Raw genomic sequence first — 25,684 nt, 5'->3', positions numbered from 1 at the left:
TAAAGGGGGGTAACTTGCAGCTATCGAGATCCTGTTGAACCATGCGAGATGTCACAACAAGATGTTGTTGGCAAGATGGCCGAAATACCTACCAGAGTATTATTTTTCACCAAATGTTTTCATGAGTTTTCTCCAAATTTATCCACAAGCAATTCATTTGATATATTATTATATTTATTCATGTTGTCATATAGCACAGGTAATTAAGAATGTTAACGAGAGCGAGAGAGCGCAAAGTCCGCCACGTAACCAATACAAACTAATACAAAACTAGTGCATACATCACGTGCATATATTACACCATGGACATTACATAAGATGCCTAAAGGTTTAAAAAAAGTCTATATATCAAAAGAAGATGGACAAATGAGAACCTTTCTGTCATAAACTATAGTAAAACAGCTTGTCCAAAGCTGCCAACAGATTACATACAGGAAAAGAGAAAAGCGCTCTTATATTATAAGCTGTTAGTCAGCGCCCGCTCTTTCCCCCCCCCCTTTTATTACACCTTTGCCATGTGCTGTGTACATGCAGACAATCGGATACAAGTCACTTATAAAAGATGACGTAAGCAGGTCATCAAAAAAATAAAAAATAAATCGGATAGTCACAAGATCGAAATTGGCCATCAAGATCTGCAGTGTAAATGCAGCCTTAGAAGCCAACTCTATTTTTTTGTTAAAAACTGAGAACTTATTTCTCATGGCACTGTTATCTAACTATCTCCACTTGCCTGTGGCTGTTTTTATAGTCTTTATGTGAACATCCATCCTATAATAACCCAATACTTCATGCCAGATCTATGATTCATGAAACAGGAGCTCAGTTTACAGAAGCATTTATTCTGCACCACTCAAATCAAACAGTACAGTAAAACTTTTTTGTTTTTAATTTATTTAACCCCCAACACACTAAAAACACAACATTCACACTAAAACAGCATTATTTATCCCTTTCAAACCCACACGTAAAGCTTTTATAGGCAAACAAAACGTATATAAATTAAAATCAGCAAGCAGCCACACAGAGTCCGGGTTGTTTTTATCTGCAATACAGTATATAGAGGATAAACTGCAGATACAGTGTTTCTTATAAGCAGAGGTTATCATAGGTTTGAGATCTACATGTGGTCGGCCATGGCTCTTCCTATAGTAAATGAACTATCCTTACTATTATGCGAGACAGAAGGATGATAAAAATCAGAGATAAAATCAGTGTAATACTGCTGAAGAAGGCAATGATGGACCCTCAGCACAAGAGTATGGCATGTGGTCCTGTGTTGCAGTTTGGGTCAAGTTAAAAACAAAGCAGACAAAAGAGGGATGGAAAGTTGATGATGGGTCATTGTCAGCGCTGCAGGAAAACAGATCTCCATCAGATCTCCTGATATGAGTTTGTGTCATCTTCCTCTCTGAAATAAAACATACAAACAATTTATTAGGGTTATCATGATACTTAAATTCGATACCAATCAATACCGAAATTTAAAAAATGTTTATCTCACGCTAATATTTGACAGTGCTGGTTTACCATTGTGTTCATGTGCTCAACAGAAATGACTGTGATTGGCTGTGAAGGTCATCAGTTCACCAAACTCACTGCTGTTTACGGAGTGTAAACACAGATACAGAGACACTGGAGGGTTTCAAATTCACGCCGATCAGCTGGTTTGTCTATAAGCTGACATACGAGTGATGAAACGTGGCCTTAAAACACTCCGGTGTCCCTGTATCTGTGGTTGCACTCCGTAAACAGCGGTGAGTTTGGTGAACTGATGACCTTTATTTAGTTAAAAAGATTTAACTAGTCATCTAGTTTGCATATTTGCATTGGTAATATTCCTTTGGTCAGCAGTCATCATGCTGTGTGTGTATGTGTCAGTGAGCTGCACCAATCCAAATATGGTCAATTATGGATCGTCTGGGCATTCTAGAGACATCTTATGGCACGTGTATCTGTCCGCGGACTGCAAGACAGGGGCGTAACATAAAGGGGGGTAACTTGTAGTAAGTTAGAGGCGTAACTTGCAGTTATCGAGATCTCATTGAACCATGCGAGATGTCACAACAAGATGTTGTTGGCAAGATGGCGGAAATACCTACCAGAATTTTATTTTTCACCAAATGTTTTCATGAGTTTTCTCCAAATTTATCCACATCAATTAATTTGATATATTAATATATTTATTCATAACGCAACTTCACATTGCAACTCCACTCGCTGACTTCTTAATTTGTCTTGTCTTGTTGACAGAAAAGCAGGCTGCACACCAGAAGCGATGAGTTTCAGATGCATTTTAGAATTCTAAACATAGGTTTCTATTAGGGTCATGACTCAGGACGCTGTTCATGTTTCTGCAGCGCCACAAAGCGCCATCTGATTAGTTTCCTTTTAAATAACATGCAAATGTGCGCGTCTGGTGTGTGATACTTTAAACTGTCATGTGCGCGCCGTATCGCGGTGCTGAGCTGCACATCTGGTGTGTGACCTCCTTTACCCCACTTGGCGTCAACTCCTGTGGTTGCAAATAACAGTACAACGGTGAGCGCATCAATTACTGTATGAAAGCCTCCGCAACTCACGGCAATAATAACAGTGATGGTTGGGTTTAGGTTTGGGAAAAAAGTAGACGTTAATAACTGACGGTTGGGTTTGGGGTTGTGGCAGGTATAGACGTTAATTGTGATGGTTGTATTTAGGGATTAGCATGTGAACACAATGGCATATCAGCGGTGTTTAGGAACATGCTAAGCAGCGATCAATTGTTAGCTGGAAATAAACGTTTTTAAAATTTCAGTATCAATTGGTACCGAATTGCAGTATCGTTACAACACTACATATTGTACGGTTGTCACGATACTGCAACTCGATCCCAATTGATATTTTTTAAATACTGCAACATAAGGGTGTCACGATCCTCCAAATTCTCGATTCGATTACATTTTCGATTCTGAAGGCACGATTCTATTCGGTTTTCAATTATGAATAATTAATTAATTAATAACCAATTATTATTTGTAGCCTACCATTTAAACTACCTGACCTACATGGTCTTTGTTTAACCCATAAACAAATCATACAGTAAATGAATAAAGGCAAGTTACACACATAATTACCACCTGTCAATCACTTTTTTTTGCGGGACTCGTGAATAGGCAGTGATCTGTGTCGTTATAATGGCGTCGGTAAAAAAGAGGCACAACCAACAGGAACCAGCCAACAGTATCTGAGGTGTTCGCTAAAACGACGAAGTACAAGTGAGTGAAAGATTGAAGCAGTCCTCTGACTGCCTGGACCTGCTGTCTCAAGCGCATGGCTGTGTGTGCGTCTGTGTCTGTGTGGTCACGTGATGTGCATTTTCAGAGGCAGAGAGGAAGGAGGGCTGCTCAGAAATGCTACACGCCACTGTGGATGTCAAATCGTTGTCGTTCTAAAATGCCATTTAAAAACAAAGAGTGTAAACAGGGCCAGAGTGTGTTCTTTTCGCGAGCGGATTTGCAACGGGGGCGGGCGGAGGATCGCGATGCCGGTGTTGTCTATCGGACGAACCGTACGTAATACGTACATAGCAGAGCTTGCAAAACTGTGTTTTTTTTGTCGACAACACGAACGTTGTCAACATAACTTAAAAATCGAAATCGTGACACCCCTACTGCAACAATAAAAAAGGTAACACTTTTTAATAACTACACACTATAAATAATTTACTAGGCATTAGCATCTGGTGAATACATTATTTGTTAAGCATTAACTCTACATTAATAAACAGTTTATGCTGTATTCTTGACTTACAAACACATGTATAATGTGCTTAATAATTGTGCTTTTATATTCTGTTCATGATTCATTTTTCATTAATTATCACATTATTTACAAACCAGTTAATTAAGAATAGTTAGTGGTTTTTAAAGATCATTCGTAACGAGCAAGTAAACGATTAATAAACTATTCAAGTTACCATTCATATATCTTATTATTCAGGGGTATACTGATACTGTAGTTAATTTGTACATTAATAAATGCTTTATTAACTCAACTTCATGCAGTTTTATGACCTAATCTAAAGTGAGGGCTATTTATGCTTCGTTAACCCCTTATGAATGACAATTAAAGGCTTGGTTCTATTCTAAACAGGAAAAAAAGAGAGAAAATAAACGGCTTTATTCATTTCTATTCATTTGAAGATGCACAAATGAAACTTCAAGTGAAAAATAAATCTTTGCAACCTTATGTAAAATACAATTACTGTACAGTTTAGACATCGCTAAATAACATTGAAATGTTGCATCATATTAAATTGTAAAATAATTATATTGTTGTTGTTTAACCCAACTTGTACAGTAACTTTAAGGTAGTTTTATTTTTAAATAGGATTGCAAAGATTACCGTTCATTTAAAACCAAGCTTTTAGTCATCACTTTAGATTAGCTCACAAAACTGCATGAAGTTGAGTTAATAAAGCATTTGTTTACATCGATAGAAACTATTAATATATGCCTGAATAATAAGATATATACACATTGATTTCAATAGTTTATTAATCATTTACTAACTCATTCTGAATGATCTTAAAAACCACCAACTACTCTTAAATACAAATGCCTTGTAAATAATATAATACTTAATTTAGTATTGAAAAATAAATCACTCACAAATTATGAAAATCCAATTATTAGGCACATTATAAATGTGTTTTTATGTCAAGAATACAGCATTTGTATCTGTATTTATAAACTGTGTTAACGTTAACATTAACGTTTATTAATGTAGAGTTAAGGCTTAATAAAATAATGAATTCACTAGATGCTAATGCCTAAAAAATTATTCATAGTGTGTAGTTATTAGGGGTGTCAAGATTTCGATTTTTAATCGAAATCGATCGAAATTTATGCTCAACTTCGATTATCGAATCAAAAAACAGAATCGTCGATGCTGCCACGCCCCCATGTCACGTTAGCTTGGCTTGCCAAGCGGGAAAAAAACATGCTTGTTGAAGTGCTTGTTAAACTGCAGACGCAGGAGACCCGTCGACAGAGCTTAAACCCTCTCCTCTTTTAATGAAGTTGCCGGTGTGGAAGTATTTTGGATTTCCAGTTAGTTACGTTGACAACGTTCGTGTGGTCGACAAAAAAAAAAAAAAAACACAGTTTGCAAGCTCTGCTATGTACGTATTACGGTCGGGATGATAGACGATGGGCGCATCGCGATCCTCCGCCCCGCACCCATTGCAAATCCGCTCACGAAAAATACACACTCAGGCCCTGTTTACACTAATATGTCTGTGTTTTTAATTGACATTTTAGAACAACAACGATCCACATCCACACTGGCGTGTAGCATTTCTAAACAGCCCTACTTCCTCACTACCGATGAAAACGCACATCACGTGACCACACACACTCATTCACACACAGAAACAGATGCACACACATTGTCATGCGCTCGAGACAGCGGGTCAAGGCAGTCAGCGAGTCAGTAGACTGCTTTAATCTTTTACTTTTACACAAGTACTTAGTCATTTTAGCGAACACCTCAGATACTGTTGGCTGGTTTCTGTTGGTTGTGCACCGTTTTTACCGATGCCATTATAACAACACAGATCACTTCCTATTCACGAGTCCCGCATAAAAAAGTGATTGACAGGTGGTAATTATGTGTGTATCTTGCTTTTATTCATTTACTGTATGATTTGTTTATGGGTAAAACAAAGACCATGCAAGTCAGGCAGTTTAAACTATAGGCTACTAATCATTAATTCGTCATTAATTAATTAATTATTTATAATCGAAAATCGAATCGTGACTTTAGAATCGAAAATGTAATCAAATCGAGGACACCCTTAGTAGTTATTATAAAGTGTTACTAAAAATAAACATACAAACACAAAGAAGGAAATTATTTTTTCATTCGTTTAACACATTAACACCTGTATAAGTGTCTAAAAATGTAATTGTAAAATAAAATGATTCTTAAACAGCAACATTGATTGCAATTAGAATGATTTCCGAAAGAGTAATAATGGTAAAGATTCTGCTTTGAAATCACAGGTATAAATGACATATTACAATACATTCAAACACAAAAAACCAGCACAAATTTGCCAGTTTTAACTGAACTTTGGATCAAATAAAGGGAGGTTTGGTCAACAGGCTTCTTTTTTTTAATGCTCTTAAACTTTCAAACCAGTAGTGTGGAGCCATTAAACTAAGGTGCACCAATATGATATAATCTAGAAACACTTGATCTGCTACCACTGACAGCTATTAGCAACAGCGTTAAACCTGTTGGCTTCCCAGTGCCAGCCATCTCTTCTCTGCCAAAAGGAAACCGTTCACTGAGATTTCTGAGCAAACAAATGTATCCGGCTCTGTTTGACTCCCTGTGTTCCTTAAGCAGGCTGTTTAAACAGTGGAAAGTTGTTGAGATTTGTTTGAAGCTTTCGGATTGGCAGTTGGGAGTGTAAATACACTGATTATTAGCCATTGAGCATTTACATGAGCTGCAGTATTGATCTGATCAAAATGTCACGTTGGTCACGCAGATCACTCGATGCAGAAGTATAAATTTGCCTTATGATGCATTCACACCAGACGCGGAAGAAGTGCCAAGCACGAGTGATTTACATGTTAAGTCGATGCAAAAATGTGAATAGACATCCTGCGGTGTGATACGCACGAATGAGGTGGCGCAGAAGACATGACGAGATGAGCGATTTGCGCGATTGATGTGCTTATGGCGTGAATCACTTGATTTAAAATATCTGAACGCGCCACGTTAACCAATTAGGAGTTTTGTCTTGTAGTGGCGTGCTTGGTGCCTGTTGTTGTTGTCCTGGGCGGGAAATCCTCCAGACAACAGTTGGTCAAACTGGGCTCGGCTAAGTCAGAAGCACCGCTGAAAGCTTTCATCATCCAGATTTAGTTTCTATAAACAAATTCTCTAAATGGTTCATTTAATCGATGCTGTTTTTCAGCAAATAAACAGATATTCTCTCAATAAAATCCATGTTAGCCATTTAGCAATGAAACTAGAGTCACCGGGCAGACAGAAGCCCCGCCCATGATGTGAATCCGCATCTGTTGTGAAGTGAATTTGAGGCGCAAAAGACGCACCATTGAAGCTGCTAAACTCAAAATGTTCACATGCCTATTTAGGCACAAATAGCATGATTTATCCACTATTTTGGCATGCTGCATCTGGTCTGAACACAGCATTAAGCTGAAGGAAAATTAATTAATGATTTCATTATTACTTTTCACCTACATATCATCAGTTTTGGCCCATGCAAAATTGACCCTTTGAAAGACTAGCATGGGTTTGGAGGATCTGGAATATATTGGATTTCATTAGCTGTCCTTGGATATTATTAGCTTCTTACTAAGCTTTATGGTCGCATCAAACATATCTCCAGAAGAATATAATAGTCTTAAAGATATATTATAATAGACTGCTCTAGATACGTCAGTGCGCCTGCCATCTTGGAACATTTATGTCCATTTATGTTCATAAAGTTTTTTTTCCTTGCCGCTGTCACCACTAGCTTGCATGGTACGGGATCTGTAGAGCTGCGCATCGATGGATTTACTCTTCAGTGTTTGGACTCACAGTAGTGATTTTTAAACCACACTGAACTGGGCTGAACTGAAGTGAACTGAACTTAAACTTTAAAAACTGAACTATACTATTTCAATTTACTATGATCTTTTATGTAAAGCTTCTTTGACACAATCTACATTGTAAAAGGGCTATACAAATAAAGGTGAATTGAATTAAATGTCCCATCCAAACAGTAATGGATTTAGAAGACTGCACAAAAAAAAAAAAAAGTTTTCAATTGTTTTGCCCTTTCGTCCACATGACGACATCGGTGTTGCTGCCCCTTTCATAGCCATGCAAACTGCCACTTTTTGGAAACAATGACACCACAGTATCAGGTGTCTAGGTGGAGGAAGAGCAGAGAACAACAATGCAGATTACAGAGCTGTGTTTGTGCTGTAGGCAAGCTAAGTTTATTAGCACGATTAGAGAAATACCTAGAAATGCTGTGTCCACTAGACCAGTGTTTTACAACCCTGTTCCTAGAGGCACACAAACAGTACATATCTTGCATGGCTCCCTTATCTGCTTCATTTATTTCAGGTTTTGGAGTCTCTCCTAATGTTTTGATTAGTTGATTCAGGTGTTTTTGATTAGGGAGAGGTTGAAAATGTGCACTGTTGGTGTGTCTTTAGGAATAGGTTTGAGAAACACTGCACTAGACTAGCTAGACATCGGTCCAGCTAGTTGGTTTGGTGTGTTCCACATAGGGTTGTAACAATATACCGGTATGACGGTCTACCACGATTTGAACGTGCACGATTATCATACCATGAACAATTGCATATCAACGGTTTTAACCCTTAAAGACCGAGACAGCCGCCCGCGGCTAAAAATAAGTATTGCTCTTAAATGTTTAACTTTTGATCCGCTGATCCGATTCATACAATTCAAAGATTGGCATAAAGAAGAGAATCTCAGCTTTCCAGTGCTGTATCACATAACATACGGACTTTCAGAGGCTCTGGAATCAGTGCAGTTACGTCATCAACATTTGACAACGCTGATTTGACAAAGAAACGCTCGTCACTGTGTCTCCGGACAAATCAGACATGATACATTGATGCATTGTCCCTCCTCCATGCCCAGATTGGTTCAAACTCGCTATATCACAACCAATAAGCATAGGTTTCGCTTTTGTTTGTGGACCAAGCTTTTTGAACAACACGGAATGAGAGAAAGGCATACATTTATGCGCGGCTAAATAAAACGCAAAAAAAAAAAGTTTTGCATGAAATAATTCTCATACTAAGTACTTTTGCATGCACAGCAGCACAGAAACATGACAAAACAGTGACACAGCAAAGACGAACTGCTGCTCTTGCTGTTTTCAAAAGACGCAAATGAAGATGCAGCTGTTTGTCTGCATTGCATACAACCACATCCATATCCATGCTGGCACATAAAACCTAAGGATGTTCCATATTGAATCTAGTTTCGTTATGTAACTATTTATAGTATAGTAAATATTTATATCTATTTTTTACTGAGGATTTGCACCATGTTTATTTGGACTTTATTTGGACTTTGACACATTATTTATTATTTTCTTATTTTTATTTGTTCATTGTAAGTGGTGTTGTTTATAGTAACTAAAAATATATTATTTGGAAAAAGTCAAATTTGCTTCACTGTTCTATTATTTTGTAACATTTGTAACATACCGTATACCGCGAAACCGTCAAACCGTGGTATTGTTTTAGACGATTATCATACCGTAAAAAATTCATACCGTTACAACCCTAGTTCCACACGTCGATTCTCATCGGATTAACGTTGAATCGAGTTGGCCTGATTCAGCTTGTAGAATCAGAGTTGACCATCAGCTAAAGAACGTTCTAATTGGTCATTCAGCAACGAATCATCCGCTTGTTAAGTGATGACGTATTGGTGACATATGTAATACTGTTTCCGGGTCCAACCCGCCACTCATTTGAGTTGAGAAATAATTTGTTTTTTATTCATATCACACATTAAAGTTAATTTTATTTAAAGTCATAGTGTACACAACAATCTCTGGGCTTGCTGCATCCCAAATACCAAAATTTTAACAATTTATAAAAAAAATGAATTACTTTCTGGCCATTGGATATTAGGCATGGACATATATATTGCGATCGTGATTTTCGAAAGTATTAAATCGCTTTGTAAACGTTTATTATTACCATTTCACGAGTCTCCCCATTCAGTTGAATAGAGCGCTTGGACCCGGAGGCCGCTTTGCGTGACGTCACACTTAATAAGCGGATAGCACGAGATCAAAACTGAAGTGGCGTAACCAAGTAAACACTTTCAGTCTACAGTGTGTGTACTGTTTGTGTTCGGTTCACTGAATCACACATGCACGTTATTATGACTTCACCCCTTCTCAAATCTGATCTCTGTGTACTGGTCTAATAAATGAATAACTCAGGAAATTGGTTGATTTGGTATCAGGCATGTTAAAAAGTAAGTCTTTGTTGATAAGTGATAGGAGACATGAATCATTTCAAATGATTCAGTTCGATTTGGTGAACTAGTTCAACCACTTTACTTAGAAGATCCAGTAAAAAGAATGATTTGTTCGCTAACACGAAAATAAAAGGCATTATTGGACCCAAATGTGTTAAATAAATACTTTTAAGTGTCTGCTCGGGTTGTATTTAATGCTGTCAAGATGTTGCTGTCATGTCGAGCCGTTGTTTTTGTCGCAGGAGCAACAGCAAACACTGACTGGAGGAGGATAGGCTTGATCTGGCCTTTGGCAGCAGGATTGAACGTACGGCTTAAACACCAGGTGTAAAACTGGCATCGCAAAGTAAATAAAATTGACTTCTTGAAGGCTTATATATTAAATATATTTACAAATACAAAAACTGATATAAATGTAGTTAGTTTCAGGTATTTTTGTATGTACACAATAGTCTCAGTTACTTCTAGTTTAAAAACAAAAATTGTTTTTATTTTTGTTAACGAAAATGTTTTTTCAATTGTAGTTTTCGTTTTTTTTCCTTCATTTTCGTCAACTATATTAGCCTTGACATATAGGTTTGGTCTTCCTTTTTTATCTGGAGGGAGACTTTTCTTGAAATGAAACCTTTAGAATTCACAAAAAAAAAAAAAAAGGAATCATTGCCATCCCGATGTAGCCTCAGTGTGTCAGAAAAATCAATGAGTTTTCCAATATAGCACAACATCGCACACCATCTGCTTGAAAACTCAAATTCTCAAAAAGCTAAATAATTTTATGATAATGTGTTTGCTTGAGCTTTTATATTAAACTAAATATGTATTCTTCTATATATTTTTATGTCATCTATGTTAACTAATGATTTCATTTTGTATTGTGCATGTTTAGACAAATCCTCTGCTGAAGTCTATTGGAGACATAGATATTCTCACAGTACATCTGTACAACTATCAAGGACTCACAGACGAGGTTTGATCATTCCAATATTGTGGGTTTTTCGACGCTTGTTTTTGGTGGTTAAACAAGTTGAATTGGTATTCGTCTGATCTTGTAATGTCTGAGTGTTGATGTAACAATCTGGTAACTGCCAGCAATAGTCTACGCCTATTGGTTAAGTGTAAATAGCATTAAAAGTGAAACATGTTATAACCTGTAATGTACTGGAATCAACAGAAACATCTCCCAAAGTTCAGCAGGTCGACTGAATGAACATGTGCGCAAGCTTACGCCTGAAGACATCTCAGTAATATGTCTTTATATGCTTCGAGACAGGACTGACTTGACTGGTTCCATTCTCCATTCTCCTGAAATTAGAGCAGAGACTACAAGGCTTTCCTCAAAAAACTCCTTCCTAATTTGCTTGAAAATGTGTGCGCACAAATGACTAATTCAGCTAAAATAAAACCTGCAGTGCTTTAGATTAATGGATCTGACGGACAAGCTTAACACAGGTCAGCAGACTTCATACTCAGCCATCATTTGCTCCAGTAAGCTTTCTACCTCAACAGCATTTTCTGAAGTGTGCTGACTAAAACAGTGCTCTGGTGTACATTTAGAAGAAAAAAAAGTGTAACAAATTACTTTAAAGAGTATAAAGAAGGACACAACTGAACTTCCTTTATGCTACCTATATGTAGAACTGTAATGTGGCATTCACACAAGACGTGACTTGGGCAAACAAATAGTGCTATTAGGGCATAATTAGACACGTGAACATACTCGCTTCATACGCACGACATACTCACTCACTTTTACAATAGATGCAGATTCGCGTCATGAGTGGGGCTTCTGTTTGCCCAGTGACTCGTTGCAAAATGGCTAACATGGACTTTATTGTTAGAGTAACACAGCAAAGATTCATTTGGCACCTTGAGTCCACTAGATCAGTGGTCCTCAACCATCGGGCTGAGGACTTGCACCAGTTCGTGGATTATTGAGTACCGGGCCGCAAGAAATCATTTATTATTTTCATTTTATTCATTATCTGAATGATCTTTTATTTTTAAAAATCATATATTTGAACGCCCAAATTTAACGCACAAGCAGCAACACGAGTAAGAAACAGAGGTCTTTGAAACATTTCTTTGCTAAGGGGAAAAGGCCCAATGAAGGATCCGCAAACTGCCAAGGGCTGAATACACAACCCATTTGTCAACAAATCAGGTGGGTCCACCATGCCTGTGCAAGATCAACTGTTGAAGATCGCAAAAGCCTTCTAGGGCTGTTCGCATATCTCGTCTTTTCTACAGTTAGCACAAGTTCATTAATTCCAATAGAGGTGCGCGCTCGCGCCTTCCATACACACCCAGTTGAATGAATGCCACGAGCGCACTGTGAGTCACGTGACAAGATCTGACTGATAAGCTTCAGCTTGTAAGTGATATTAGTAGACTAATTATCTTAGACCAGGGCCGGAGCAAGCTGAACTGCCGCTCTAGGCAAAGGACGATCACCCCGCCCTCAACCCGAAAGTGAAAACACCTTAAGCTTGATGGCACTTCTTCCAAGGCACGCACTAAGCAGCCACATTTGAATAAAACTACAGCCGTCATTCCAAGTCTTCATACTAAATTTTTTATCAATATTGACAATGGTGTTCGGTCAATAAATATCGATACCGACTTTATCGCCCAGCTCTATATCAAGTAAAAGAGCTGTCTCTCAGTTCCAGAGCAGTGCGCCAATCAGAAGGGTGAGAAGGAGAAGATATTTCCCTGAACAGATCCTCCACTTTTGACGCTCATAAACAGTCATAAAGTCCTCAAGAATTAGGAGGTTTGCTGAAGGCGCAGTTGTGGTGCAGTAAGGAATTTGCGTCTTTAATAAACTACGACAGTTTGTGTTCATTGAACGGTAAGAATGATTTAAAAAATCCATATGAAACAATCCCGTAAAAGTCCCGTCTTGCTTTCAGTTTCAGGCTTAGTCACGTTTTGCACTCACACATAAGCGTGTGCCGAAGCCAAAGTGAACCACGATGAGGCACACCTCCTCCAACCCGCCCAGGGCAGGCCAAGTGAACTGTACCTGAGCCCGATATCGCACACTCACACTTCTCGAACGATCCGGGAAACGGGCCTGGGCATGGTTCCGATGGCATAGTCTGAGTAGGCCCTTAAATTTACATTTAGCAGATGCTTTTGTCTAAAGCAACTTACAATTGAGGCGTCATTCAGAGATTCAGAGGCAATACACACAAAAAGTGCTAATTATACAAAAGGAACGGTTTGAGTTTAGAGAATTAAGTGCTAGATAAAGGCGAAGGAGTTTAATTTTTAAAGAGAAGAGCGTTTCTACATGTGGTTTGTCAAGCCCACTCACCTGTGTAAAGCTCACTTCATAAATGCCTTTTTTTTTCTTGAGTGATCGCAAGAAAATGTCTAATGCAAATGTACAAAACTGATGCACATGTCCGTTAAAATGACAGAAATAAAAGAGTGTGTTTCTTACAGGGGGTTTGTCAAGCCCACACACCTGTGTGAGTGAAGAAGCCTACTTCTTTAGGAGTAAAAGAAGTACAGTTTTTAAGATACGTCTTTAGAAGGTAACCAATACACAGAGCACACACAGCTAGATGTCTTGAACATCTAGATTATAGCTTACTCTTTTTGGAACAGAGCTTCCATTTACGATTAATACATCTTTTGATCTCTTAAATAAGGCAGACAGACTATAAAGCAGGTCAAAAGTTAATTTACCTCCCACCATCCTCTTTCAGTTTGCGGGCGGCTTGCTTGGACTGTTTGATCTGCAAGTCCAGCCGGTGTAAGTAGTCTTTAGCGGACAGCTCCTCCGCCTGCACAGGCCGGGTGTTGGGCTCCGGGACGAATGGTTCTGGTGGGGGCGATGGAGCGTCCACATCCTGACTCACACACGGCGACTCCTGAGGTGTGTTTCCCTCGCTGTCGGGCGATTCCAGAGACAGTCCGTTAAAGAGAGAGCGTTTTTCTGACTTAACTGGAATACTGAGCGTGTTTCGCAGGAATATGCAGTCATTGCTGAATAATTTATTGACTCTTTTGATTTGCTCCATCTGTGGAGATAAAGGAAAGTTATAAACATACAACACTATTACATTTTACTTTCATATATCTAGTAAGGAGTCCTAAATATGAACCCATCTACCTAGATTTTGCTTGTTTTAGAGATTGCCAGCATTGTGTAACCAACCAAACTATATAAATATTTGCTTTAAAATTAAGGTTATAAGAAAGAATGTGATTTCCTTAGAGGAACCAATTCCTGCTTTCATGCAATCAGTTTACACACCCATTTGATTCCCAAGGTCTCTCTCAAAATCAAGTTTGAAATTAATAGTAATGAGTTACATTTATCACAACTTTATTGAATATTTTGTCCAATTATATATCCGTTTACACAGTTAATCTGCCGGCAGCTAGCTCTCTGCAACACTGACATGGTCACCCACTGAAGCTACCGGTCAGAACCTGGATGGGAGACCACATGAGAAAGCTTGGTTGCTGTCGGAAGTGGTGTTAGTGAGACCAGCAGAGGGCGCTCAACCTGTGGTCTGTGTGGGTCCTAATGCCCAAGTATAGTAAAGGAGACTCTATACTGCTCAGTGAGGGCCGTCTTTCGGATGAGATGTTAAACCGAGATCCTGACTCTCTGTGGTCATTAAATATTTCAGGATGTCATTCGAAAAAGAGCCCTACTCTTTAACCTGGCCAAAATTTGCCCATTGGCCTCTGTCCATTATGGCCTCCAAACCATCCCCATATCACAATTAGCTTCATCACTTCATCTCTCCACCAATCAGCTGGTGTGCGGTCTGGGGCAATATGGCTGCCGTCACGTCATCCAGGTGGATGTTGCACAATGGTGGTGGATAAGGAGATTCCACCCAATGTGTTAAGCGCTTTGAGTGTCAAGAAAATTATTATTATTAATCTAGATATCAGAGTCATGCAGATAACGCATTGGAAGGGAAACTTCCAAAAAATTTTGCACTGGCAGGTAAACCCCCTTCAAACTAACTTCATATAACTGACAACCAAAAGTTTTTTTTTTTTTTTTTTTTTGGACTCTCCCTTCTTTGATCTGGAAAATGTTCCCTTATTCAGTCCTTATTCAGTTCTGTTCATTTGAATCAAATACCAAAATGTAACTTCTTTTACCCCTAAATGAAAAATAACTGAATAATAATGAAAAATATCAGTTAAAAAAAAACAAAATCTAGAGGACTTACTAGGTTTACTGTGCAAAAGCATCCTAGACATCAGGAAATGTTTGGACAGGGTTCCCTCAAAGATATAATATAAACAAATGCTCATCCAGTAATATTATTACATTTCTTCTGAGCTCTCAGGAGTTTTATAATGCCAGTTAAGACATACCTTTTTTTCTAGATGTTATTACGTAAATGAAACCTGGAGAAGTGACATCAGCATCACTAGCTCCATTGAGTGCATTAAAGTCTGGCATTGCATCTCTGAGATATGCAGTCTCAGCTTGCAAATTCAAGTCTGTATCCAGATCTAAAAGGAACACTCTTAATTAAATAAAAAAAACTATTAAAAGGCATTAAATTATTTGTTTTTAGAACACTTCGAAAAATGCACATTACTTTCATAATTCTAGATTTCAATTTCATATTTTTGGTTAGCTGGGATTGGCCCAAACCTGCAGGTGCGTCAGTGATGGCCCAAAACAACGCACACTTTTATGATGCTCAACGCTGTCAAAGTGCTCACGAGGTTTTGATATATGAACGCAAATAATATTTCTGCAAGGGTTTCTTTATTAATGTTCCAAAAACATAGTCTAGATATGCATCTTACTAGTGATTGAGTCACAGTCAATGTCGCGACTATACAGCCAAAAAAAGATGCACAACAACACTCGTGCAGATGACCAGGCCATGGTTTCCTGTATTTGTGTGCGATTATATTAATGTGCGGCTTATATTCTTACCGTAACACCATATTTGAGTGCTATTCCTTGTAGTGTCTCCCCGTCCGTTACGCGATGCTCTATGTATTTCTCTCCTAAAGGCGCGGTGACGCTCGCGGTGCTGCCGTACGAGCGCGTTTTCGTACGGGCCAAACTCTGCGACAATTCACTGTCGGACTCCGAACCGGACCGGGATCTGGGGAATAGCGGCTGTCCATACCGTCCCCCTCCTCCATCATCCCGCAACGGAGGCAGCACCGGAGAAAACTCCGCCATCTTCAATCTGTTATTATTAAAGCTGCCTTCACCGAAAAAAACACTAGTATTACTCACAATATATAAATAGACATGTTTCCAGCGTCACACCCCGAGTAGCACATTTCCAGCGGTGATATTTAGAGGAAACGGCAAAGGTGAGGGATTTTTCCAGTCGCCATTGTCGTTACCGCAGGCCTGCGCGAGATACGCGCTCCATCCAGTGAAACCTGATCCACGCGCGTGTGATGATGACACCCGTCCAGTGAGCGTCTTCCAGGATGACGTCGCAAGGCAGTAGACCAATCAGAAACTCGCGTCCTTTGCGTCGCGTCCCTTGCAGTGTTTGGAGCTCAGAAGTTTCAGAGATCCAGCAGTCTACTTTGGGTTACATTTTAAAGTATAATAATTTGGCGAGTGTGTGTTTACTTATAAATTCTATAATTAATTTAGAGTAAATCGTGACATTTCAAGGATAATGCATATATATGAAAGAATACAACACATAAAAGAGAAAAAACTACTAAGTGAAAAGGAAGTGAAAGCTATAAATCACAGCTAAGTTTTTTTTAGCTTTTACATTTTACATAAAACATTTCTATAGTCTCTATATATAATTTAATATTACTTTTAAAGTGTAGTAATTTATCGTTTCATTCGACTTTATCAATAGGATAGCAGCAGGCAACTATATTAAATCAAATCTAAAAAAATATACATATTTTATTATGTATTTTTACCATTACTCTTATTACCATAAAATTAAAAGCATTTTATGATATCATAACAAATGCTTCTACACAGTTTAGAGAAGAAAAAAAATGGTTTAAAATTCTTGAGTTATTTCTAACATGTGTGTGTGTGTGTGTGTGTGTGTGTGTGTGTGTGTGTGTGTGTGTGTGTGTGTGTGTGTGTGTGTGTGTGTGTGTGTATATATATATATATATATATATATATATATATATTATTTTATTCATTTTTTTTAATTCTCAATTTAAATGATTAATAGTTTCAAGGGACTCTTAACAATAATAAACACAAGCACAGTATATGGCAGTCTTCAAACACATTAAAAACATTGCAACGTGTATTTAGTTTCCTGTTTTATAGTTTGGTTTCATTTAGAATGTGACTGTGAATGATCTGCTTAAAAATCCCAAGCATTTATTTACACAAACCAAGGAAATGTAACACTCTAATGTCACCAAACAAACTATGACATTCTTTTGAGATATAATGAACTGAGCAATAGAATACCAGTAATAGTAAGTATATGCTTATTTAAGTACCAGTAATAGTAAGTTTCTTCCCATACTGATAAACTTCCGGTGAACGGTCAATGTGACTTTTTTCCATTTTATACGGTTCCTTTCACAGCATCAATGTTGTGGTGTAATATAAAAAACAATTAGGTAAATAGATTTTGGCATTTATTTGGTTGCTCAAGCATAAAACCTGATGAAAAGCCGTTTACTCACACACACCTGTCAGAATCTGCAGGCTAGCACAGAAACTCCATTGAATATACTGGGGTAAAATAAATGTTGATATTTTAAAGACATCGTTGATATTTTTCAGATATCGCTTAGCCAGTGGAGATCGCTGATTCATAAAGAAAACAGACCTTAAACGCACCAATTTTGTAATGGCATACAGTTCACCGGAAGCGCTTAACCCAGGTTACTGACAAGTTAAAAGTCCCTTTGGATACTTTCACATATACCCCTATTTAACTACATGACAATATATCCAGATAGTATTGTCTGAAATTTGAAACGTCTGTAGCTTGCATATCAATCTTAAACATGTGAAGCGAGGTAACAAAATATAATCCAGCCAGATTAAGATAGTCTGTGGAGATTTCTTAAAATAAACCCCACATTAAAATGTCCTAAATTACACAATTGTAATGGATTTCATTTGACATTTATTTCATTATAAGAACCGTTCTTAAATGTTTCCTAAGAGTAGAAAATAATAAGAGTGGAAATATTTTTTTAATTTTCTTTTTTGACTTTTTGACTTTGAACCACACATGACCTAGTTTTATGTAGGAAAAAGGAAGTGTGTGTGTACAGGTTGCTGGACTGCGGTTGCACAGGTTCAGTTCTAACCAAACAAACAAATTTAGAGGAAATGGATTTAACTGACAGGGAGATAGACCAATAGATGTTTTGGTGACACTTTGTTTTTGATGGTCCATTTGAGTATCAGTAGACCATCTGCTTAATATCTGTTGATTCTGCTCCTTTAACTTCTAACTAACTACTACTAACTAACTCCTTTGACTTTTAACTGACTATAAAATACTTTGCTAGTACATGTCAACTTACACTAACCCTAACCCCAACCGAACAGTCTACGTAAAATCTAATGAGAATTACTTGACATGTAGATGCAATGTAACCTAAATTCAACAAACAGAAATAATGTGACCTACGTTTTCACTTCTGACACTGCTCTTATACACAGTATGTGGTTTTGTGTACTGAAACTCTCATAGGGAAAACTAGACTGTTGCCATTTTTTTTTAAACTGTAACCCATGCATTTCTGTGTATTAGTCATTTTCACAACTGTGGCAATAGTCCTAATACACTGTCCTGTTTTGAGCAATCACTGTAATTCCAGTCCAATGAAAGTGTTATATTGAACAAGACGTGTTATGAGTATGAAACTTGCCAGCTATTCACATGCTGACCTGAACTTTTATTTGAATTTTAGCAATGCCTGAATGTGTTATATGAGCAATATCACACACTCGTAGCACTGCAATATGGCTGTATATGTGTATAGTATCACAGCAGTGCTGATATACAGCCATATTGCAGTGCTAAGTGTGTGACATTGTGTGTATACTACACGGCATTAGTGTGTATATGAATATAAAAATCAAACACAGAGAGCCTCGAAACACTTTTGTGTGAAGAACTACTTTCTTCCACCATGCATTCACATCTGCACCTGACCATCTAACTAAACAGCAGAAGTCATTGCTAATTCAAAAATGGCACTACTGTAATATTTATTACATTTCATAATGTAGATTATTGCAATGTCTTTGTGGTAACAAAACAGAGGATCTTGCTCAGAGCAAGATTATAAGACTGTATGGCATAAAACAACATCAATCTAGAGCAGAGATGCACAGACTAGAGCTCGCGGGCCAAAGTTGGCTCATGGTAACCTTCGATTTGGCCCACCATCCCAGAGAATGAGAAGCAGAATGATGATGTTAATGTCATTTCAAATTGAATGCATACCTGCCAACACTCTTATTTTTCCCGTATTTCCAGCCTGATCTCACGAGAAAACGTAAGTATTTTACGTTTTGGCAATTTAGTGGCTAATCCGTACGAATTCGTACGAGTTCAGTCGTAAGAAAATGTACGATTTTAAAAAGGAGGCGTGGCACCTAACCCCACCCCTAAACCCAACCGTCATTGGGGGATACGCAAATCGTACTAAAATGTACGAATTAGATCATACGAATTTGTACGAATTAGCCACTAAATGAAAAAGTAACGAATTGCCGTGAGATTGTGTTGGTATTTCAGACCCAGCTCCCATTTTGTTCTGTCCCCCGGAAAACTCCTGGAATTAAATGTTTCAATGTAAATGCTGTAGTTTAGTTTCAAGTGTACATACTGTCACCCGACTGATAGAGGACAATGCCGAGACTTTGGTGAGCAGATCAAGGCAAAGATTCTGCTTGACTAGTGAGATTTCAGCTGCTGTCTGGGCTTTCCATGCCTTTTTAAACCCCCATGTGTGTTCAATAGGTTTTTGTGCCACTTAATTTCATTATACATAACTTAATTTATAAATGAATTAGATTTGGTTTATTTGTATGTATGGATTACTTCAGTGCCTACTGACATATGGTGAACAATTCCAGTCAACAGCATCTTAAAAGAGAATAGTGAAAAATAAATGTTCAATACTCATTTTATCTGCTGTATTAGCTATAATTTTATATACAGTTAATGTCAAAATTATTAGCCCCCTGAATTAATAAACCCCCTATTTATTTTTCCCAAGTTTTTTTTTATTCAACACATTTCTTAACATAATAGTTTTAATAACTTATTTCTAATAACTGATTTATTTTAACTTTGTCATAATGACTGTAAATAATATTTGACTAGATATTTTTCAAGACACTTCTATACAGCCTAAAGTGACATTTAAAGGCTTAACTAGGTTAATTAGGGTAACTAGGCAGGTTAGGGTACTTAGGCAAGTTATTGTATAATGATGGTTTGCTCTGTAGACTGTCGAAAAAATTAGCTTAAAGGGGCTAATAATTTTGTCCCAAAAATGGTGTTTAAAAAAATAATAGCTGCTTTCATTCTAGCCAAAATAAAACAAATAAGACTTTCTCCAGAAGAAGAAGAAATTATCAGACATACTGTGAACATTTCGTGAATCTGTTAAACATCATTTGCGAAATATTTTAAAAAGCAAAAAAAAATTCAAAGGGGGCCTAATAATTCTGACTTCAACTGTATATATGTTCATACATGGCCATATATCAGATTTTTGTATGGGATACTATACTACAGAATACTATGAATACTATACTAAAAGCAAAGAATAAACCTTTTTCTTCCCTACCCAAGCTTATTTTTTCTAAACAATCTCAGTATTTGTGATTAAGTAGCACTTCTTTTGAGTATTGCTTCTTATGATTAAAGCTTAAAGCTTTTCACATGTGTAAGTTATCTGGAAAAAAGCCAAATGACCAGTTATGTATTGCAATGTAAATATAATACATTTGCACACACTACTGAACGCATGTACTGTTACAACTATAGCTACTAATTTAATGACCCTCAACAAACATCTGTAACAAAGTTTGTAGCTCAGTGTCACAGTGAGCTGTAGTTTCACTGGAATTACGGATTTCTGGTTATGTACATTTTTGTTTTTGACAGAAGCACCAGTTAAAAAAAAAGCCTCTCTCCCCCTACAGGTGCACACAGGTACTACATACAAGCCATATTGGACAATACATGGAGTGGATCTGTGGTTCTTATGCACGTTCCTAGAGAACCACCAAAACTGCATGTCTCATTTGCCTTTCACACCCAGTTCAGGCCTTTCAGTCACTGCTAATGCAGAGCTGGCGATCTGAATCAGGTGTGATTGTTTAAGGGGACAGAGAAAATGAGCAGATGGACAGATGGATGGATGGATTGATGGATGGATGGATGGATGGATGGATGGATGGATGGGTGGGTGGATGGATGGATGGATGGATGGATGGGTGGGTGGATGGATGGATGGATGGATGGATGGATGGATGAACGGACGAACGGATGAACGGATGGTTGGTTGGATGGATGGATGGATGGATGGACAAACGGATGGACTGAATGGTTGGTGGGTGGGTGGATGGATGGTTGGATGGACAGAAGGATGGACTAAATGGTTGTTTGGGTGGTGGATGGATCGATGGTTGAATGGATGGATGGATAAACAGACGGATGGACTGAATGGTTGGTTGATGGGTGGATGAATGGATGGATGGATGGATGGATGGATGGATGGATGGATGGATGGATGGATGGATGGATGGTTGGATGGACAGACGGATGGACTAAATGGTTGGTTGGTTGGTTGGCTGGTGGATGGATGGATGGATGGATGGATGGTTGAATGGATGGATGGATAAACAGACGAATGGACTAAATGGTTGGTTGGTGGGTGGATGAATGGTTGGATGGATGGATGGTTGGATGAATGGATGGATAAACAGATGGATGGACTGAATGGTTGGTTGATAGATAGATAGATAGATAGATAGATAGATAGATAGATAGATAGATAGATAGATAGATAGATAGATAGATAGATAGATAGATAGATAGATAGATAGATAGATAGATAGATAGATAGAAAGTCGAATAGACAGATAGATAGATGATGTCTCATTTGTCTTTCACACCCAGTTCAGGTCTTTCAGTCTCTGCTGATGAGCTGATGATCTGAATCAGGTGTGATTGTTTAAGGGGAAATATAAAATGTGCAGAGCAGGTGGACCAATGGATGGACGGATGGTTGGTTAGTTGGTTGGATGTACAGATGGATGGACTGAATGATTGGTTGGTTAGTTGGTTGATGGATGGATGGAAGGATGAATGGATAGATGGATGGGTAGATGGACAGACGGACGAACAGACAGCCTTTGTTTTGTCAGAATGGCCTAACTGAATAAATCACATTACTCCATGTGACTTTTGTTTTAGATGAACAATGCAGGTTGTATTATGTCTTTTCTGTGGCCATGCAGGTTGTGGTCGCAGTCCTTATTATGAGCAGCAGGTGCTGTAGATGTTACTCAACACCCTCAGCAAACAATAGACCCGCTGCTCCGCCGTCCAGACCTCCATTTCCCTGTAAAGCTCATTACCTGACGACTGAATTCAACTGCGTCCCGTTTTGTTTATTTAGAACCCCTTGAATAATGTTTCCATGATGTCATTAGTGTATACCACTTCATACACCATGCACTTATGTCCTCTAATAGAACAGAGCTGAAGGGGTAAAGGGTTATGCATATTTAAACAAAGCCACTGAAGGGATCATATGATATTCCTTGCACCTGGTGCCGGTGGGAGGACAGATGTTGCACTGGAGCACTAATCATGCTGGAAGACGTAAAGAACGACCTGCGTTCATCAAATGAAGCGAAGCGATAAATGTTCCCAGTTTAAATATTTGACCTTGGAGAAAAATTATTAAACTATTAGATTTCTATGCAGATTCAACAGTGTTTTACAAGGGTTTTTATGTGTTATATGCATTACTCTGAGGTTGCTGTTCTCTCTCTTTATGTGTGTGTGTTACTATGAGGCTATGTGTTCTGTTGACTTTGTTGATATGAACTTACAGAAATAATTTGATTGTTGCTAGGGTATAGAGTTTAGTTTGTTGCAATGGGGTTTGCAGGGTATTGTGGATGTCTGCTTGAGTAAATTGGTCAGTGTGGTAATAACGTTGCTAGGGCACTCTATATGGTTGCTTAGAGTTCTGGGGCTTTTTGTTTGCTACAGTGATGTTGGCAGGGTATTCTGGACAACTCAGCCTCATTCTGAAAAAGTACCTCTATATACATTTCTGGAAAGCCCGTAATATGTCCTATGAGCTACATTTTTTGCAGTTTTTGTTTTCGCAAATCCACCAGAGGTTGCTGTGTGTGCTTTTTGAAACCTAAAATTTTTCTCGTGAGTGCCATTTGTTCCTGCTGTTCTCATGTAAATCCACCAGAGGTCACTATTGACTAACTGAATGACTGACTGACTAACCGATTGACTGACCCACGCTTCTCCTTACCTAGCCCAACCAATAATGTTTTCAAAAGCACAGATTAACCCGCTCACCCACTTCCTTAAACGCCAATGACAGTTATAAAAAGCAAAAATTTTACCACATTCTCACCCGGTTATTTACTTGTTTATTTTATTTTTGGGCTTTTGTTTTTGTCTTACCTGCTTTCTGGAATTGTTCTTCACCATCCCCGTCGTTGTGGTCAACTCTTTTCTGCATCTCAAGTCCGCTGATGTACGTATAGGAAAGCTGCTCATACGGAGGTAAGCGGTCAGCTGGTAAAAGTGAAAAGGAACAGCGCCATATTGCCCTGTAGTGTTCATTTTAAAGACGAAATGTAGCCATGCGTACTTCTGGCTACATAATTCATGATCTCTAGAAACGTATATAGGGCTACGTTTTCAGAATGAGCCTATGTTGATTCTAGAGCAAGGGTCTCCAAACTTATTTGTAGCACAGGCTGGTGTTTGTATTGACCATTTAAAAAGTACATTTTGTATAGTATAAATATAATTAATGAAATCCAGACACACATCTGCCATGTTGTCATTATCACATGACCTATCAGAAGGGGCGCATTTAGGTAGTCATAGAGCCCTGGGTTAATGTTTTAGTAACTTAACCTTAAGGAAATAAGTGGAGACTGAGGAAGTATGGGTGTTTTCCAGTACTGGGTTGCAGCTAAAAGGGTATCCGCTGTGTAATACATATGCTGGATAATTTGGCAGTTCATTCTGCTGTGACAATCCCTGTTGAATAAAGAGACTAAGCCGAAGCACTATGAATGAACTTTAAGGTTCATTGCACTCTCTAGGTGGCTACTATAGTGTTCTGTAAATCCAACGCAATCTCACGGCAAATCGCAACTTTTTTTTTAGTGCCTAATTTGTATGAATTCATACAATCTAATTCAGTGGTCACCAAACTTGTTCCTGGAGGGCCGGTGTCCTGCAGATTTTCGCTCCAACCCTAATCAAACACACCTGAACAAGCTAATCAAGCTCTTACTAGGTACACTTGAAACACCCAGGCAGGTGTGTTGAGGCAAGTTGGAGCTAAACCCTGCAGGGACACTGGCCCTCCAGGACCGAGATTGGTGACCCCTGATCTAATTCATACAATTTAGTACGATTTGCTCATTACCCAATGACAGTTGGGGTTAGGGGTGGGGTTAGGTGCCACGCCTCCTTTTTAAAATCATATGTTTAGTACGACTAAACTCAAACGAATTCGTATGAGTTAAGCACTAAACTGACAAAGTGTAAAATACTTACGTGTCCTCGTGAGATCAGGTTTGCATTTCCATGAGGTTGTTGGGGTATTCTGGATGGTTGCTTTTCAGTAGTAGAGTGGGTTGTATTGTGTTAATATGAGCTCTGGTTATGTGGATTTTGCATTTGATTTGATTTTGAACAATCTCGAAACACTGCGGATCAGGTCAAATTAAGTTTTCAGTGCTGATAAACCTATTTGGATTTAATAATTAGGGTGCTTTCACACCTGCCTTATTTAGTTCGATTGAATCGCACTAGAGTTCGTTTCACCTTTTGGTACGGTTCGTTGGGGCAGGTGAGAATGCAGCAATCGTACTCGAGTGCGCACCAAAAGCGGACCAAATACGCGTACCGAGACCTGCTTGAAGAGGTGGTCTCGGTACGCTTTCAAACGAACCCTGGAGTGGTTTGTTTGTGGTGAGAATATAACCCGTACTAAAACAGGTCCAACCGCAAAAAGTACTGCGCCTTTTGGACTAATTCAGCTGCCGTAGGCCAATGCACTGTGCATTATGGCATATGGAGGAAAAATATTTGTTGACAGCGCTTTACCAACAGAGAGAGAGGGAGAGGGGAAAACATTACCTGATGGATCGTTGGTAGTATTTCCGCAAGATGAGCATGTCGCAGTTTAGCTAAATTAATTCACGCCGCCTCCTGAAGTGACGTGCGATCCATTAAAACACTGTTTTCCAGCCGCGACCGCGCTTCATTCTCGAAATGTATGAAATTCCCTTCATAGTAAAAAGCGACATTTTGTGTTTGCCGGTTTTGTTTACCTGCGGGAGTTCATTGGCACATTTCCCGCACGTGAATTTTGACCAATCAATAAGCAGTTTAGAAAATATGTTCAACAACATCTGGCC

General features: G+C 38.4%; 1 protein-coding gene across 3 annotated transcripts; it reads right to left on the bottom strand.

The window, feature by feature from the left end:
* Window positions 1-822: 822 nt before the first annotated feature.
* Window positions 823-25,684, bottom strand: lysmd2 (LysM, putative peptidoglycan-binding, domain containing 2). Of its 3 annotated transcripts, none has more exons than XM_087291881.1 (3): window positions 25,404-25,684; window positions 13,744-14,078; window positions 823-1,411 (listed from the first exon to the last, which is right to left on the bottom strand). In XM_087291881.1, exons 2-3 carry the CDS (start codon window positions 14,076-14,078, stop codon window positions 1,375-1,377), a joined length of 372 nt encoding a protein of 123 aa, XP_087148007.1. In that variant the 5' UTR covers window positions 25,404-25,684; the 3' UTR covers window positions 823-1,374.

The sequence above is a fragment of the Danio rerio genome, chromosome 18, assembly GCF_052040795.2.
Source record: "Danio rerio strain M-AB ecotype USA chromosome 18, GRCz13ab, whole genome shotgun sequence".
In the NCBI taxonomy this organism is placed as follows: domain Eukaryota; kingdom Metazoa; phylum Chordata; class Actinopteri; order Cypriniformes; family Danionidae; genus Danio; species Danio rerio.
The sequence above is the reverse complement of the archived record's forward strand: the minus strand, read 5'-3'. Positions and strand labels throughout refer to the sequence as shown.